The sequence below is a fragment of the Bombina bombina genome, chromosome 3, assembly GCF_027579735.1.
Source record: "Bombina bombina isolate aBomBom1 chromosome 3, aBomBom1.pri, whole genome shotgun sequence".
Lineage (NCBI taxonomy): Eukaryota > Metazoa > Chordata > Amphibia > Anura > Bombinatoridae > Bombina > Bombina bombina.
In genome coordinates, this window is record NC_069501.1 from 629650592 (window position 1) to 629667417 (window position 16826).

General features: G+C 37.0%; 1 protein-coding gene across 1 annotated transcript in view; it reads left to right on the forward strand.

The window, feature by feature from the left end:
* The first annotated feature begins 14060 nt into the window (after nt 1-14060).
* NT5C1A (5'-nucleotidase, cytosolic IA) overlaps nt 14061-16826 on the forward strand; it is a 148590-nt gene continuing 145824 nt past the window's right edge. The window contains exon 1 of the mRNA XM_053707315.1: nt 14061-14393. Coding sequence (XP_053563290.1) covers nt 14256-14393 — 138 coding nt within the window. The 5' untranslated portion in view covers nt 14061-14255. The remainder of the gene's footprint in view (nt 14394-16826) is intronic.

The following is a 16826-nucleotide window of genomic DNA, read 5'->3' on the forward strand; positions in this document are numbered from 1 at the left end:
TATTTCATAAGAAAAAGACTGATTAACATTGATGTTTCCCCACATTATTCAAAATATTCCATCAATATAAATTGCCAGTGGCCATCTAATCAATAAGGTGTGTGATGCGTGAGCCTACACAGTAACCTCTACTCCCTACGGCAGCAAACCAGGCAGTTCCTGCACAACTTCTACCATGAAGCATGCTTGGAATTATAGTTCCCTAATAGCGATATAGACACAAGGCAGGGTTTGCTTAAGTATAATAAAAAGACAATGATTTAACACCTACTCTGAACTTCATATAAGCTGTAGCTTATTTTGTGCCAAATTTATTTTTTCTCAAATTTTCCGGCCCCCTGTATCATGTTACAGAGATCACCCAATCACAGACTAGTATACATATATCCTGTGAGCTTGTGCAAGTGTGAATATAAAAAGACTGTGCAAAATTTGATATTGGAAGTGAATTGGAAAGTGTCTTAAAACTGCATGCTCTTTCTGAATCATATACGTTTATGTTGACTTGAGTGTTCCTTTAAAGAATGCCAATTATGAGGGTGGATTGCAGCAAGAGCCTCAAAAAGAGCAGTATGGAAGAGCGGTAACCTAAATCCCTGCTTATTGATTAAATGGACACTGAAGCCCAAAAACGTATTTCGGGATTCAGATAGAGCATGCAATTTTAAGCAACTTTCTAATTTACTCCTATTATCAAATGTTCTTCAATCTCTTGGTATCTTTATTTGAAAAGTAAGAATGTGAGTTTAGATGCCGGACAATTTTTGGTGAACAACCTGGGTTGTTTTTGCTGATTGGTGGATAAATTCACCCACCAATAAACAAGTGCTGTCCAGGGTCTGAACCAAAAAGCGGCTGGCTCCTTAGTTTAGATGCCTTCTTTTTCAAATAAAGATAGCAAGAGAACAAAGAAAAATTGATAATAGGAGTAAATTAGAAAGTTGCTTAAAAGTGCATGCTCTATTTGAATCACAAAAGAAAAAAATTGGGTTTAGTGTCCCTTTAAGGGAAGGAAATGAAAAATGGCCATGTCCTTAAGGGGTTAAATATGATTATTGCATAAATATGATTTTACATGTTTTCAGCTACTTAACTGCAAAGGACTCCACTGCACCTATATATATGTATAGATATGTAAACATATGTTTTTATTTATGTATCAGATATTACATATAATATATTAATAAAAATTTATATAAATAGATAGAAAAAAATTGGGTTCAGTGTCGCTTTAATATCATGCAATAAGTTACGCCTAGATTTAGAGTTCTGCGTTAGGGTTAAAAAGCAGCGTTAAGGGGTCCTAACGCTGCTTTTTAACGCCCGCTGGTATTTAGAGTCAGGCAGAAAAGGGTCTACCGCTCACTTTCTTTCCGCGACTCAAGGCTACTGCAGGTCCCCTTACGTCAATTGCGTATCCTATCTTTTCTATGGGATTTGCCTAATGCTGGTATTACGAGTCAGCCTCTACCGACAAGACTCCAACCGCAAAAAAAAGTCAGTAGTTAAGAGCTTTATGGGCTAACGCCGGAACATAAAGCTCTTAACTACTGTGCTATAAAGTACACTAACACCCATAAACTACCTATGAACCCTTAAACCGGGGCCCCCCAACCAGACATCGCTGCCACCTACATTATCCCTATGAACCCCTAATCTGCTGCCCCTAGCATCGCCGACACCTATATTATATTTATTACCCCCTAATCTGCCCCCCCCCACGTCGCCGCCACCTACCTACACTTATTAACCCCTAATCTGCTGACCGGACATCGCCGCCACTATAATAAATGTATTAACCCCTAAACCGCCGCAATCCCGCCTCGCAAACACTATAATAAATTCTATTAACCCCTAATCTGCCCTCCCTAACATCGCCGAAACCTACCTTCAATTATTAACCCCTAATCTGCCGCCCCCAACGTCGCCGCTACTATAATAAAGTTATTAACCCCTAAACCTAAGTCTAACCCTAATTAAACTAAATAAATTTACTATCATTAAATAAATTAATCCTATTTAAAACTAAATACTTACCTATAAAATAAACCCTAATATAGCTACATCTTGGATGACGTCATTTAAAGGAACCGTCATTTGACGGGAAGTCGTCGGCCAGGATGGATGTTCCGCGTCGGAGGTCTTCAGGATGCTGCCGCTCCGCACCGGATGGTTGAAGATAGAAGATTCCGCTTGGATGAAGACTTCAATCGGATGGAAGACCTCTTCTGCCCCGCTTGGATGAAGAATTTGGCTCGGCTGAATGAAGACGGCTAAAGGTATGGTGATCTTCAGGGGGTTAGTGTTAGGTTTTTTTAGGGTGGGTTTGGGTGGGTTGTAATGTTGGAGGGGGTCTTGTATTTTTATTTACAGGTAAAAGAGCTGATTACTTTGGGGCAATGCCCTGCAAAAAGCCCTTTTAAGGGCTGGTAAAAGAGCTGATTACTTGGTAATTTAGGATAGGGTAGGGCATTTTATTATTTTGGGGGGCTTTTTTATTTTATTAGGGGGCTTAGATTAGGTGTAATTAGCTTAAACTTCTTGTAATTTTTTTATTTTCTGTAATTTAGTGTTGTTTTTTTTGTACTATAGTTTAGTTTATTTAATTGTATTTTAGTTTAGATAATTGTAGTTCATTTATTTAATTAGTTTAATAATAGTGTAGTGTTAGGTGTATTTGTAACTTAGGTTAGGATTTATTTTAGAGGTAATTTTGTAATTATTTTAACTAGGTAGCTATTAAATAGTTATTAACTATTTAATAGCTATTGCACCTAGTTAAAATAAATACAAAGTTGCCTGTAAAATAAATATAAATCCTAAAATAGCTACAATGTAACTATTAGTTATATTGTAGCTATATTAGGGTTTATTTTATAGGGAAGTATTAATTTTTAAATAGGATTAATTTATTTAATTATAGTAAATATATTTAGATTTAATTAAATTATATTTAAGTTAGGGGGGTGTTAGGGTTAGACGTTTAGGGGTTAATAACTTTATTATAGTAGCGGCGACGTTGGGGGCGGGAGTCTAGGGGTCAATAATTGTAGGTAGGTGGCGGCGATGTTAGGGAGGGCAGATTAGGGGTTAATGACATTTATTATAGTGTTTGCGAGGCTGGAGTGCAGCGGTTTAGGGGTTAATACATTTATTATAGTGACGGCGATGTCCGGTCGGCAGATTAGGGGTTAATAAGTGTAGTTGGGTTGCGGTGACATTGGGGGGGGCAGATTAGGGGGTAATAAATATAATGTAGGTGTCGGCGATGTTAGGGGCAGCAGATTAGTGGTTCATAGCTATAATGTAGGTGGCGGCGGTGTCCGGAGCAGCAGACTAGGGGTTAATAGTATAATGCAGGTGGCGACGATGTTGGGGGCGGAAGATTAGAGGTTAATAAGTGTAAGGTTAGGGGTGTTTAGACTCGGGGTTCATGTTAGGGTGTTAGGTGTAGACATAGAAAGTGTTTCCCCATAGGAAACAATGGGGCTGCGTTAGGAGCTGAACGCTGCTTTTTTGCAGGTGTTAGGGTTTTTTTCAGCCAGCTCAGCCCCATTGTTTCCTATGGGGATATCGTGCACGAGCACGTTTTTCCAGCTTAAAGCTACCGTAAGCAACGCTGCTATTGAGAGTTGAAGTGGAGCTAAATTATGCTCAACGCTCCCTTTTCTGAGGCTAACGCAGCCATTCAGACAACTCTAAATACCAGCGTTGTCTTAAAGGGACAGTATACTGTAAAATAGTTTTTCCCTTAATGTGTTTACAATTGCTTTTTTTACCAACTGCAGAGTAAAAAATGTATGAAAATTAGCTTTTTAAGGCTTATTTGTGTATATTAAAACTCTGATTTTGTGTTTTGAAGCCACAACCTAATAAAATGGGTTGAGCTTGTAGGTATAATGAGATCTCACTACTGTATCACATTGTGCACATATACCTGCTTCTTTATCTTATATCTGTCCTTAATACAATCACCAATACTTTGAGAGAACAATGGAAAATCATCATTGTATTACCTTATCTCTGCTATATCCGACTGGGAGTGTAATTTATTCTGCTGGCTGTGTTTACAAAGCTTATCTATAGCTGGTACGCGCGGCCACAAACTTTCTGAATAGGTGGGAATACCACATGCTAAATTAACAATTTCAAATGCCAATATAAGGGTAAAGGAGCTACTTGTAAACAATTTAATACACTCCAGCAGGTAAAGTGGATCATGGGGAACAAATTAAAGGGGAGACATTTTTGAGTAAACTGTCCCTTTAAGGGTGTGCTGGAAAAAAAGGCTCGTTAGCACCGTGGGTCTTTACCGACAAAACTCTAAATCTAGGCGTTAGTTTCCTTTCCAAAAGGCAAGATAGAGACTGATCAAGTGAGCTTTTTGAAATGCAAGAAACTGCTCAAGTTAGGCATTTGTGAGGGGCAGGAACTGTTTAAGTTCATTTATAGCGCTGATGTGTTATTTGAATGTAGAACTGACAGTGCCTGAGAGTGACAGCTGACAGTGACACACCTCCATTATATCCGCGCTCAGGGACTACTGTTTCCCTTCTCACTATACCCCTTACAATAATAAAATGCTCTAACATATATTATTGCATCTTTATTCACACTTTTTTTGAACATTAAACGCCTCTTACTTTTGTGTATAAACTGATCTTTGTCCCACGCTCCTGTGAAAGGCCAAAAAGGAAAATCTGTAGAAAAGGTTTTCCAAATGTAAATTGCCTATATTAGCTACTTGATTTGCAGTATTTGTTTTTTGCCTCTCTAGGCAATGTTGGACAAAACACAATCTTTAACCAAAAAAAAAAAAAAAAAAGAAAGAAAAAGGATCAGGTTTTGTGCCAGTAGCAAATTGTCTAATCTGTCAATTGCATTAGAAAAAAGATAATGAGCCATGGCACTACTTGTGACAACAAGGATGCAGAACACATAACATGATTCTATTTTTGTGATAGCAGATGTGATAGAAATGTAATAAAGACCATCTAAAAGAAAATGAAAAAAAAAAAAAAAAACTAAAAACAGTTCCATATACAGCTGCTTTCAGCTATCCCTGTGTGGTGCTGTCATCTAATGTCCCCTCTTGTGTTTCTGATAACAAGGAGTCTCAATACAGCATATACTTCTTCATCAACAGCCTAATATATTTGACAATATCCTAATTGTTTTTGTGTGTACACATTTTTTATTACTTTTTTATTATATTTTATTACTTCACTTGATGTAGCTCACAGAACCTTGAACACTACCTCACTTTCTACTGACATTTAAAGGGACATTCAAAACTTGATTTAATCACGATTATGCCACACATTCTTCTTCCTATTCTGCAGTCCACAGTGAATTGCTATTTTTTTTTATTTGAATTCGAGACGTTTTGAAAAAAAAAATGGAACCCAATTTCCTCCTCCTATTGTCTTCTTCCCCGGAGCTTGTTTCAAATATTATCGTGCCCGCCAAACTTGATGATGAGCCTTTAGCTAAACGCATGCGCAGTGTCCTTTTTTTCTCTTTCTTTCATACAGAAACTGTCACTGAAATAGGAACCTTCATACAGTTCCTTGAATAAAGAGGCCGCTAGCGTTGATACAAAATAACTGTGCATGCGCAATTGGGTGTGTACGTTCATGAGTCGTCGTGGCCGACACTCATGTGATTTGATGTTACAATCAGCTTCAAAATGAAGTAAACTTAGGAGGAGTTTGGATTCCATTTTCTTAACCTGAACGGCAGTTAGTTTTTTTTAAAAAAATTGCTATTCACTGTGGACTGCAGAATAGGAAGAAGGATGTGTGGCATAATCGTGTGGCAAGTAAATGATTAAATCAACTTTATTTTGGGTGTTGACTGTCCCTTTAACATTCCAACTGACAATCCTGTCACCCCTACTATTGCCAAAATATCTGTTTTTAAAGGGAACGGAAACCCCCTTTTTTTAATGATTCAGATAGATTACACATTTTTAACCCCTTAGTGACCAGAGCACTTTTCCATTTGTTGACTGTTTGGGTCCAGGGCTATTTTTCCATTTCTGCAGTGTTTGTGTTTAGCTGTAATTTTCCTCTTACTCATTTACTTTACCCACACATATTATATACCGTTTTTCTCGCCATTAAATGGACTTTCTAAAGATACCATTATTTTCATCATATCTTATCATTTACTATAAAAAATTATAAAATATAATGAAAAAATGGAAAAAAACACACTTTTTCTAACTTTGACCCTCAAAATCTACATGTTCTTTGCTTTTTTGCAAGTTATAGGACAATAATTACAAGAAGCACTTTGCTATTTTCAAACCATTTTTCCCCCCCCAAATTAGCGATAGTTACATTGTAACACTGATATCTGTCAGGAATCCCTGAATAACCCTTCACATGTATATATTTGTTTTAGTAGACAACCCAAAGTATTATATTTCATGCCACCATTTCACTGACAAATGCGATCAAATAAAAAAAAATGTTCATTTTTTCACAAACTTTAGGTTTCTCACTGAAATTATTTACAAACAGCTTGTGCAATTATGGCACAAATGGTTGTAAATGCTTCTCTGGGATCCCGTTTGTTCAGAAAAAGCAGATATATATGGCTTTGGCATTGCTTTTTGGTAATTAAAAGGTGGCTAAATGCTGCTGCGCACCACACATGTATTATGCCCAGCAGTGAAGGGGTTAATTAGGGAGCTTGTAGGGTTAATTTTAGCTTTAGTGTAGTGAAGTAGACAACCCAAAGTATTGATCTAGGCCCATTTTGGTATATTTCATGCCACCATTTAACCGCCAAATGCGATCAAATAAAAAAAATCGCTAACTTTTTCACAATTTTAGGTTTCTCACTGAAATTATTTACAAACAGTTAGTGCAATCATGGCTAGGGATGGGCGAAGGTTTCTAAAAATTCGAAATTTAAAACGAATTTTGATACATTTATTCTAATCGAATTTCAAATGTTATTATAACATTCTAACATTTTATTTTCAAATTTTCATTTTTGAATTTTTCAATAAAATTCAAAAATATTCGTTCGAATAATAGAATGTTTAGCTATGTATTCATTCAATTTCAAAATGTAAGATTCAAATTTGAAATAGTATTTCTAGTCTACAACTGTTTTTATTTAAATGTCACATTCGAATTCGAAATAGTATTTCTAGTCTAATACTGTGTTTTTAAAGTGTAATATTCAAATTCGAATGTGAATTTGAATATCACATTCAAATTCGAAATAGTAATTCTAGTTTATAACTGTGTTTAATAAATGTAATATTAGAATTCAAATTTCTAGTCTAATACTGTGTTTTATAAATGTGACATTCGAATTCAAATGTGACATTCAAATTCGAAATAGTATTTCTAGTCTACAATTGTGTTTTATAAATGTAATATTCGAATTCCAATGTGACATTTGAAAACTGTAAATAACATTCGATAATAGAATTTTTAAGAATATTCGTTCTTATCAACATTCTACTATGTAAATCGAATTTCTACAATAACATTTGTTCTAACATTCTAATTTGAATATAAACACATTCGCTCATCCCTAATCATGGCACAAATGATTGTAAATGCTTCTCTGGAATCCCCTTTGTTCAGAAATAGCAGACATATATGACTTTGGCATTGCTTTTTGGTAATTAGAAGGCCGCTAAATGCTGCTGCGCACCACACTTGTCTTATGCCCAGCAGTTAAGGGGTTAATTAGGTAGCTTGTAGGGTTAATTTTAGCTTTAGTGTAGAGATCAGCCTCCCACCTGACACATCCCACCCCCTGATCCCTCCCAAACAGCTCTCTTCCCTCCCCCACCCCACAATTGTCCCTGTCATCTTAAGTACTGTCAGAAAGTCTGCCAGTACTAAAATAAAAGGCTTTTTTTAAAAATATATATTCAGCAGTGATGAATCCCCCCTTAGCCCCCAACCTCCCTGATACCCCTAAACAGCTCTCTAACCCTCCCCCTGCCACCTATTACCTTGGGTACTGGCAGCTGTCTGCCAGTACCCAGTTTGCCATATAATTAATATTATTATTTTTTTTTTAAAAATCCAAATTTTTCTGTAGTGTAGCTGTCCCCCCTCCATAACCTACCCTCCCAGATCCCTTGGATAATATTTATCCCCCCTCCCTCCATAAATTACACTTTTTATATTGCCGCCCCTTGCGCGCTCCCCCCCCCCCCGTGCACGCTCCCGGTGCCCCTGCACACAATCCTGCCCCCCTCTGACATATTTCCCCTAGCGATCGGCCGCCCAACCACCTCCCTGCAATGGCTCCCACCCTCCAACGATTGGCACCATCGCTGGCCAATGCACAGAGGGCCACAGAGTGGCCCTCTTTGCATCGGTGGGTAAAAAAGGTATTGCAGTGATGCCTCAATATCGAGGCATCACTGCAATACCTTGAAAGCGGCTGGAAGCGATCACGATCGTTCCACTGCTTGAAACCCCAGAGGATGTGCCAGGCACGTCCTTGGTCACTAACTGAAACCCTATGTAGGACGTGCCTGGCACATCCTCGGTCGTTAAGGGATTAAACAACTTTACGTTTTACTTCTGTTATCAATTTTGCTTAATTCTCTTGGTATCTTTTATTGAAGAAGCAGCAATGCACTCTTGGGAACTTGCTGAAAACATTTGTAAGCCAATGAAAATCGGCATACAAGTTTAGACACCAATCAGCAGCTAGCTCCAAGCTCCTAAGCCTATCTAGATATGCTTTTCAACAAAGGAAAATAGATAACAGAAGTAAATCAGAAAATTGTTTAAAATTGTATGCTGAAAGAAAATAATTGGGTATCATGTCCCTTTAACCTCTTCCATTGCCTTTCCCCTATGGACTACTTCTCCAAGACACTCTGACAGCCACACTCGGCACCCTCTCTCAGCTCTCTACCCTCCCTGTGTACTAATCATTCATTTTGCTTTCATTAAAGGGACAGGTGACATCTTGCAATTTCAAGACATTTCTGTTGCCTTGCTATAAAATAACACATCAGTCATGATTAAACAATTTTAAAACAAAGTCTTGTTTGCTGCAGTTGTTTTCAATAGACAAACTCCACCCACCACTTACGGAGGAGCCAAACTCATCTTGAGTCTACAAAAATCATGGCTAGTAAGTAATGGTCATAAAGTTAGCATAAACGGATGTTTTTTCTGTTGTTATCTGTTAAAGCTACAATAAACATCATGTAATTACAAGATTATTGTGTTGCTATAGAATAACATATCAGCCAAGTCTAAATGTTTTCAGAACAAATTAACATGTTTAATTTTACTGCAATTGTATTTCAATAGCCAAACTCCACCCACCATTTGCATTATTTGGAGGAGCCAATCTGGGCTTTAGTCTGCAGACAACAAGGCTAGCCACTGGCATAATGTTAGTATAAAGTACAGTTGTTGTTATCAGTTAAAGTTAATTAAGGGAAGATATGTAGCAGAGTTAGCCTTCAGAAATAAGCAGGGTGCATTTTAAGTTCTGAGAATTAGAAAAGCTACAATTTTCAAAAGCTTAATTACATGAAAATGAGGCAAAATAAATCATGAAAGTATATTTCAAAGTTATTTTATTACATATAAGTAAATATTTTATATTAAAATATCAAGATGATTACTGTTCAATTAACAACATTTGACTAAAATAGCAACCACAGCACTAACAAATAACCTACATCATGCTAATTACATTTCAATATACAAAAGAGGTTTAACTAATGTGCCACATAGGTTTCACTCATTTCCCTTTTTTCTACTACACCAATAACATTCACCTATGTACGATCAGGCAAACATTTACATTCTGCAGGCTTTAAATTATACTTAATATACTTAAAGGGACAGTCTAGTCAAAATTTAACTTTCATGATTCAGATAGGGCATGCAATTTTAAACAACTTTCCAATTTACTTCTATTATCTAATCTGCTCAATTCTTTAGATATCCTTTGTTGAAGAAATAGCAATGCACATGTGTGAGCCAATCACAAAAGAAAAAAATTGGGTTTCATGTCCCTTTAACACTAGCTTTGTGGATGTAACTTTCCTTTTTAGTCGTATAAATTATACTTAAAGGGACACTGAACCCAAATTTTTTTCTTTCATGATTTAGATAGAGCATGACATTTTAAGCAACTTTCTAATTTACTCCTATTATCAATTTTTCTTCGTTCTCTTGCTATCTTTATTTTAAAAGCAGGAATGTAAATCTTAGCAGCCAGCCCATTTTAGGTTCAGCACCATGGATAGCACTTGCTTATTGGAGGCTTACATGTATCCACAAATAAGCAAGCATAACCCAGGTTCTCAACCAAAAATGGTCCGGCTCCTATGCATCACATTCCTGCTTTTTAAATAAAGATAGCAAGAGAACTACGAAAAGTTGATAATAGTTGTAAATTAGAAAGTTGCTTAAAATTGCATGCTCTATCTGAATCATGAAAGAAAAAAAAAATGGGTTTAGTGTCCCTTTAACTTTAATTTTACCCCCTCAATCCTTGTCAAATTTTGCCACTTGATCTTTTGAAAATGACTAAAATTCAGCCTTGTCTTACTCAAAACAAAACAAGAATTTCTCAACCCTTTTTTTGTTATCATATCTTGAATTAACTAAAGCAATTCTCTTCAATCTAAACTTTCAACACACTATGCCCACTTCAGTCTGTTTGAAATGTTTCTGCCAGTCTCACCCACCTCACCAACCATTTGTCATCTGCTTCTCCTCTATGCCAGTTCTTTCACGGACATTTTGTAGTCTCTACAATCAAATTCATAAAGCTAATCATTACTTATGTAGGACCATTCATCCCCCTACATGTCACAACTTGTCTCCCAAATACGATGTCACCTCTGTATATGACCCTAACCACTGCATATCATTATTTAGTTGCTACCAATCACATATTAGACTGTAAGTGCTCTAGGAAGGATGACCCTCTCATCTTTCTATTTCAGCCTGTATCGTCATATGTTGAATGATTTCATTGGAATTAATACTGAAATGCAAATAATAATAATAGTAATCATATTGTTTGGGAGCTTTATTCATTAGCTAAACCAGTAAGTTAAACCATTCAAATTCCAATTTGTTATTGATTTTAATAAAAAAATGGACATTAAAGGGACATTATACACTCATTTTTTCTTTGCATAAATGTTTTGTAGATGATCTATTTATATAGCCCATAAAGTTTTTTTTTAAAAAAAATAAATGTATAGTTTGGCTTATTTTTAAATAACATTGCTCTGATTTTAAGACTCCTAACCAAGCCCCAAAGTTTTATGTGAATACCGTCAACTACCTTCTCCAGCTTGCTCCTGTTTGTGTAAAGGGTCTTTTCATATGCAAAAGAAGGGGGAGGGGGGAGTCTCTTTTTTGCCACTTGCAGTGGGCTTTCCAGCTACCTTTTCAACAGAGCCAAACTGACAGCTTCTAAGTAAGTTTTTAAACAGTTTTATACTGGATTTTTATATCAGTATCTGTGCATCTTATTCTTTATAGTAGTGTCTATTACATGCACTTATATGAAAATGAGTGTATACTGTCCCTTTAAAGGCAGAGTCTACAATAGAATTTTATTGTTTTAAAAGAGAGATAATCCCTTTATTACCCATCCCCCAGTATTGCATAACTAACACAGTTATATTAATATACTTTCTACCTCTGTGATTACCTTGTATCTAAGCATCTTCTGACAGCCACCCGATCACATGACTTGATTTATTATCTATATGTACTTCCTTTTTAGACAATTAGTGCTGTGTTGTGCTGACTCTTAAATAACTCCACAGGCGTGATTAGAAGCATTCTTGCACTATTACGGTAAAGTTATAATGAAACATAAACCATCTCCAAATCAATTATTTTTAACTGTCCAGCTATATATATTTTATCACTTCCCTATATATTACACTATTGCAGAGCTCAGCTGAGTGCTTAAAGGGACATGAAAGCCCAATATTTTTTTCATGATTCAGATAGAGAATACAATGTTAAACAACATTTCAATTTACTTCTATTGTCTAAGTTGCTTCATTCATTAGATATCCTTTGTTGAAGAAATAGCAATGCACATGGGTGAGCCAATCACGCGAGGCATCTTTGTGCAGCAACCAATCAGCAGCTACTGAGCCTATTTAAATATGCTTTTAACAAAGGATATAAAGAGAATTAAGCAAATTAGATAATAGAAGTAAATTGGAAAGTTATTTAAAATTGCATACTCTTTCTAAATCACGGGGGGGGGGGGGGATGTGGGTTTTATATCCCTTTAAAGACACACAGAACTGAAGTGACACCTTAGATCCACTGTCCTAAAAGCCAGGAGAAATGCTTCCTCAGTTACCCTGGACTCATTATGACACTCTAAGGGCAGAAGTGCAGGGGAGGAGCTAGGCTGCAGTGTGTCAAATTACTATAAACAGAAGGAGAGACACAGAAAACACTCAGTGCTGCTATCTTACTGTATTATTATGCACAGCACCGGACTGGGTAAGCTGTTGGGGGCAAATGGAATTTTGTATTATTTAGTCTAACAGCATTTTTCATATATTTGCATTATGTGTAGGAAGTGATGTATGTTTAAAACTCATGCTACAATCAGTAAGCTGCAGACAATCCAGAGTGCTATATGAAGATTACTGTCAGACTAAATAATGAAAAGATGCAAACAATAAATGATCTACAGTAGTAGTCCCCCCTCAACAAATCAGCACAGCTTCTTACCTTGTGTGGAGGAGCAGTTTGTAAGTGCTTCTTATGATTTGTGGCAGTTTAAACATTGATCACTCGGAGAAGGTGAAGCAAGGAGTCCCTGCCTAGACCTGCTCTGAGTGATCAAACACTTGCTACATGCACAGCCTCACCGGCAGCTCCTCCAAATTAAATTGTGTCACACTTGTGCCCCAGCTCATCTGCAGCCCCCAAATCTCCTGGAGGGAAATTTCCAGGCAAAAAAATCCAGGGACATACAAAAAAATCCAGGGAATGTCTGCAACTATGTTGTAGCCCCCAACCTTGCAGTTACTGGGGCCCTACAAGGTGGCCAAGGATGCTGTGACATCACACAGGGCAGACATCCCAACTCTCTCTGAAGTTCAGGGAGTATCCCTGATTGTAATAGCAGCTCCCTGATGCCAGCAAATGGAATGCAATCTCCCTGAAACTCCAAGTACCATGATCCAATGTGACCCAAATCGGGAAAAGTGTTTCTTTAAGGAATGCCTTTAGTTGCTGGGACTTTATAGAACCCTCAAAGCATGCACAAGTAACCAAAAAGCTGCCACTGATTTTAATAAAATAAAATACAAATACTACCAACAAGCGACGATCACTGGAAAATAGGTTTGTTGTATGTGGTTGTGCAATAAAGCTACTTTTTTTAAAATGTGACTTTAGTGAGAAGCTATTTTAATGATTGATAAGTCTCTATCTTATTTAGGGTTTCAAGGTGTCCAGTATATAACTGGGAGGGGGGGGTGGCACAGTAGGTAGCGGGTGAAGCCCCCTCCCTGAAATGAGTTTTTGCAGGTTGGAATGTCTGCACAGGGTGTCAGGCTGCTTCACACAACATAAGGGATCTACTTGGTGGGGGGATACATTTTTAAACCCTTTGATCTATGCTAGATCTCACTTGAGTCATACACTCATTTTAATTGCCAAGTGATCACAGGGGTGGTTAAAGGGTGTGTGTATATGTGAGTGAGTGTGTGCATGCAAGAGAGAGTGTACAGTGTGTGTTTATAGAGACAGATTGTACACTAGCACACAGATTGTTGCTAGGTTGTGGGCTGTCCTGTTCTCTCTGGGGACTCCTTGCTGGGTACATCCTCTCTTGTTTTCATATTTCTCTTTCCCACAGCCTGTGTGAAAAGCTGCACTTGTCCAGCCCCTTAGGTCTGAGGCTGAGCTGCACAATTACACTTGGGGTATATTTATCCCTCCCTTCTCCATTTCAAATGGGTAGTTGGGATGAGAGGAGATTTCTGGTACGCCTTATAAAGAGCTGTCAGCAGTGTAGTGGGAGGGGACATAGAAAGATGAAGGGCGGTGCAGTTAGTAGAGAAGGATACTCCGCTCAGAGCTGAGAGATGACAGGCACAAATGTCTATTGAGAGCAGATAGCAGTCTCTCTCTGAACATAGAGTGTAAGGAGAGAGGGTGAGGGGATTTGGCTACAAGCTACACTTCGCCATCACACCCAGGCACTAGCTTGCTATCCGTACAGAGCTGTGTGTTGGAAAAATGTTGCCTGGCATAGGAGAGGAGGCTGCAGGGAAAGGATCTACAGGCAGCCAAGTCTCCGAACAGGAGCAGAAGGAGCAGTTGAGACAGGATAAAGCCTTCTATGACAATCTTACACCCACCAAGAAACCAAAACCGGTACGAGGTATAGGAGAATGCTTGGGCTGCAGATGAGTTGCCATTGATAGCTGGGTACTGCATTGCACTTGCCTGAAATCGTGCTCCGTGTTTTGCTTAGTATCTCATTCTCCCTTCCTGGCTTTCTGTTTTTAGTAACTTGCCTGCTATCACTAACTGCAGCTGACAGTGTGAGAGTGGCTGTATGCAGATGTGCAGGGGCAGTGACACTAGCTGTTTTGCCTTAAATACTCATCATGTTTACACTCCTGATTTTATACTGTAATTAATTAGGGGACCTTCTGACCTTCAGCTGTGAGGTCAGCTTTAGATGTCACACGGGCCACTAGCCAGCATCACTGACCCAGGGGATCTGGAAGGGGTGCGTGCACAGATCTATATTTAAACATCACCACAGGGTAGATTCACTGACACCCTCTCCATACTCTTCTGCCTCCCTATTTTATTTACTGGAGTGCATTTACTAAAGTTTACCCATACCACACCATTTTTTTTAGTAAATATCTCTGCAGAATAACAATATATGAGAATGAAGAGGATGCTAGTGAATATATCCCTGCGTCTGCATATCTAGAGAGCAATACATGTATACATGTAACATGATAAGAATTAAGGAGATGTTGAGATTAGATGGTATATATACTGCTATCTAAATGTTTAGGTCTTCTTATAATTCAGTAAGGAATTTTCTATCCATTGAACTTTAGTGACCTCAGTTATTCATATGACCTTATTAGTATTACCTGCCTTGTGATAAGATTCTCCCTTATATGAACACAAATCTTCTCTCATTCACAATACAATACATTTATTCAGTAGAGAGCAAACACTGCAGACACCTAGTTTTATCAATATGATTTAGCTTAATCTGTAGAATGAGCTTCACATGATAACAAAATAAATCTTAAAAATAAAAATAATTTTGAAGCAATTCAGACATTTACAATGGATATAAAAGAATACTATTTAAACATGTTTATTTATTTATTACTTAAAAGGGTGATAAGGACTTTCTAACATAAAACAACATTATACTGTTTTTTGTGTCATTTTATATTTTAGTAATTTTTTTATTTCTTAAATATAGTTATCATTTTACCATTTCATTGAGATGATGTATTGTCATCAGATTTTAACAGGGTATTTAATTTAAAAAGCTTATTTCAGATGCTGAGTAGAAATACATGTTAAAGTAAAATATTTGTCTTTTTATAGGGATCGTTGAAAGTGAACAATATATTTGTCTACATGAAATACTTAGAAACTCATCATACATGTCCATAATGTGTGTACATTAGTATGAAAATATTTTAAATCAGATAAATTGACTGTTTTTGATTCTGACTCAAACTTTTTCAGTCAATTAAATTTTCCACTGAATGAATGGGACAAAATGTCAGACTTCCACCCTATAAAGTTATGTTTCCCACGGAATCAAATTACAATTATGCATTTACATTTTTTTATTCTTGTGGTTATGTTTAAATATAAACAATTTGAATATACTGTTTTTATTGTGCAATAAGCATAAGTATCTTCTTATGTACTAGGAACACACATTTGGATACTTAGATCAACTTAATGCATTTCTCTCACTGGCTTTCTGGGCATGCACAGTGTTTAAGTGCACAGAGCATACAGAAGTATATTCATTATTCCCCTTGTACTGTAAACCCTATCACTAAAACAGTGACTGCTAATAATTGGTGCAATTTTGCTAATTCAAATGTATTGTAAAAATGCTTCAATTCAATATTCAGTTTTCTCTAGAATATCCCTTTAATAATTGACTTTTTTTCCCTACTTTTATAATTACAAGACAGCGTCTAATTTCTATTTCTTCTATGCATTATCAAATTTCACTGATTTATCTACACAGACACAGCTTATGTTTTGCAGCTTGATCTAAAGATTGTTATAAAACACCTTTCTGTGTCCAAGCATTTCCCCAGTTAGTAATTTTAGACAGTGTATTTTCTCCTTTTTAGTGCTAGATTACAAGTGGTGCGCTTACCAGGCCCTACAGGGTAAATGCCCGGTGAGCCAGGCTCTTATGTGGGCCCTGCTGCTATATACCACCTCTCTTAAAGGGACAGTCTACACAAAAAAATGTATTATTTAAAAAGATAGACCATGCCTTTACTACCCATTCCCCAGCTTTGCACAACCAACATTGTTAGATTAATATACTTTATAACATTTAAACCTCTAAATTTCTGCCTGTTTAAAAGCCTCTATAGACAGCCTCTTAATCATATGCTTTGGTATTTGATTTTTCACAACAGGAGACTGCTAGTTCATGTGGGCCATATAGATAACAATGTGTTCATGCCCGGGGAGTTATTTAAGATTTAGCACAAGACAGTACTAACTGCAAGTCAATAGATAATAAATACAAAGTCATGTGATCAGGGAGCTGTCAGTAGATTCTTA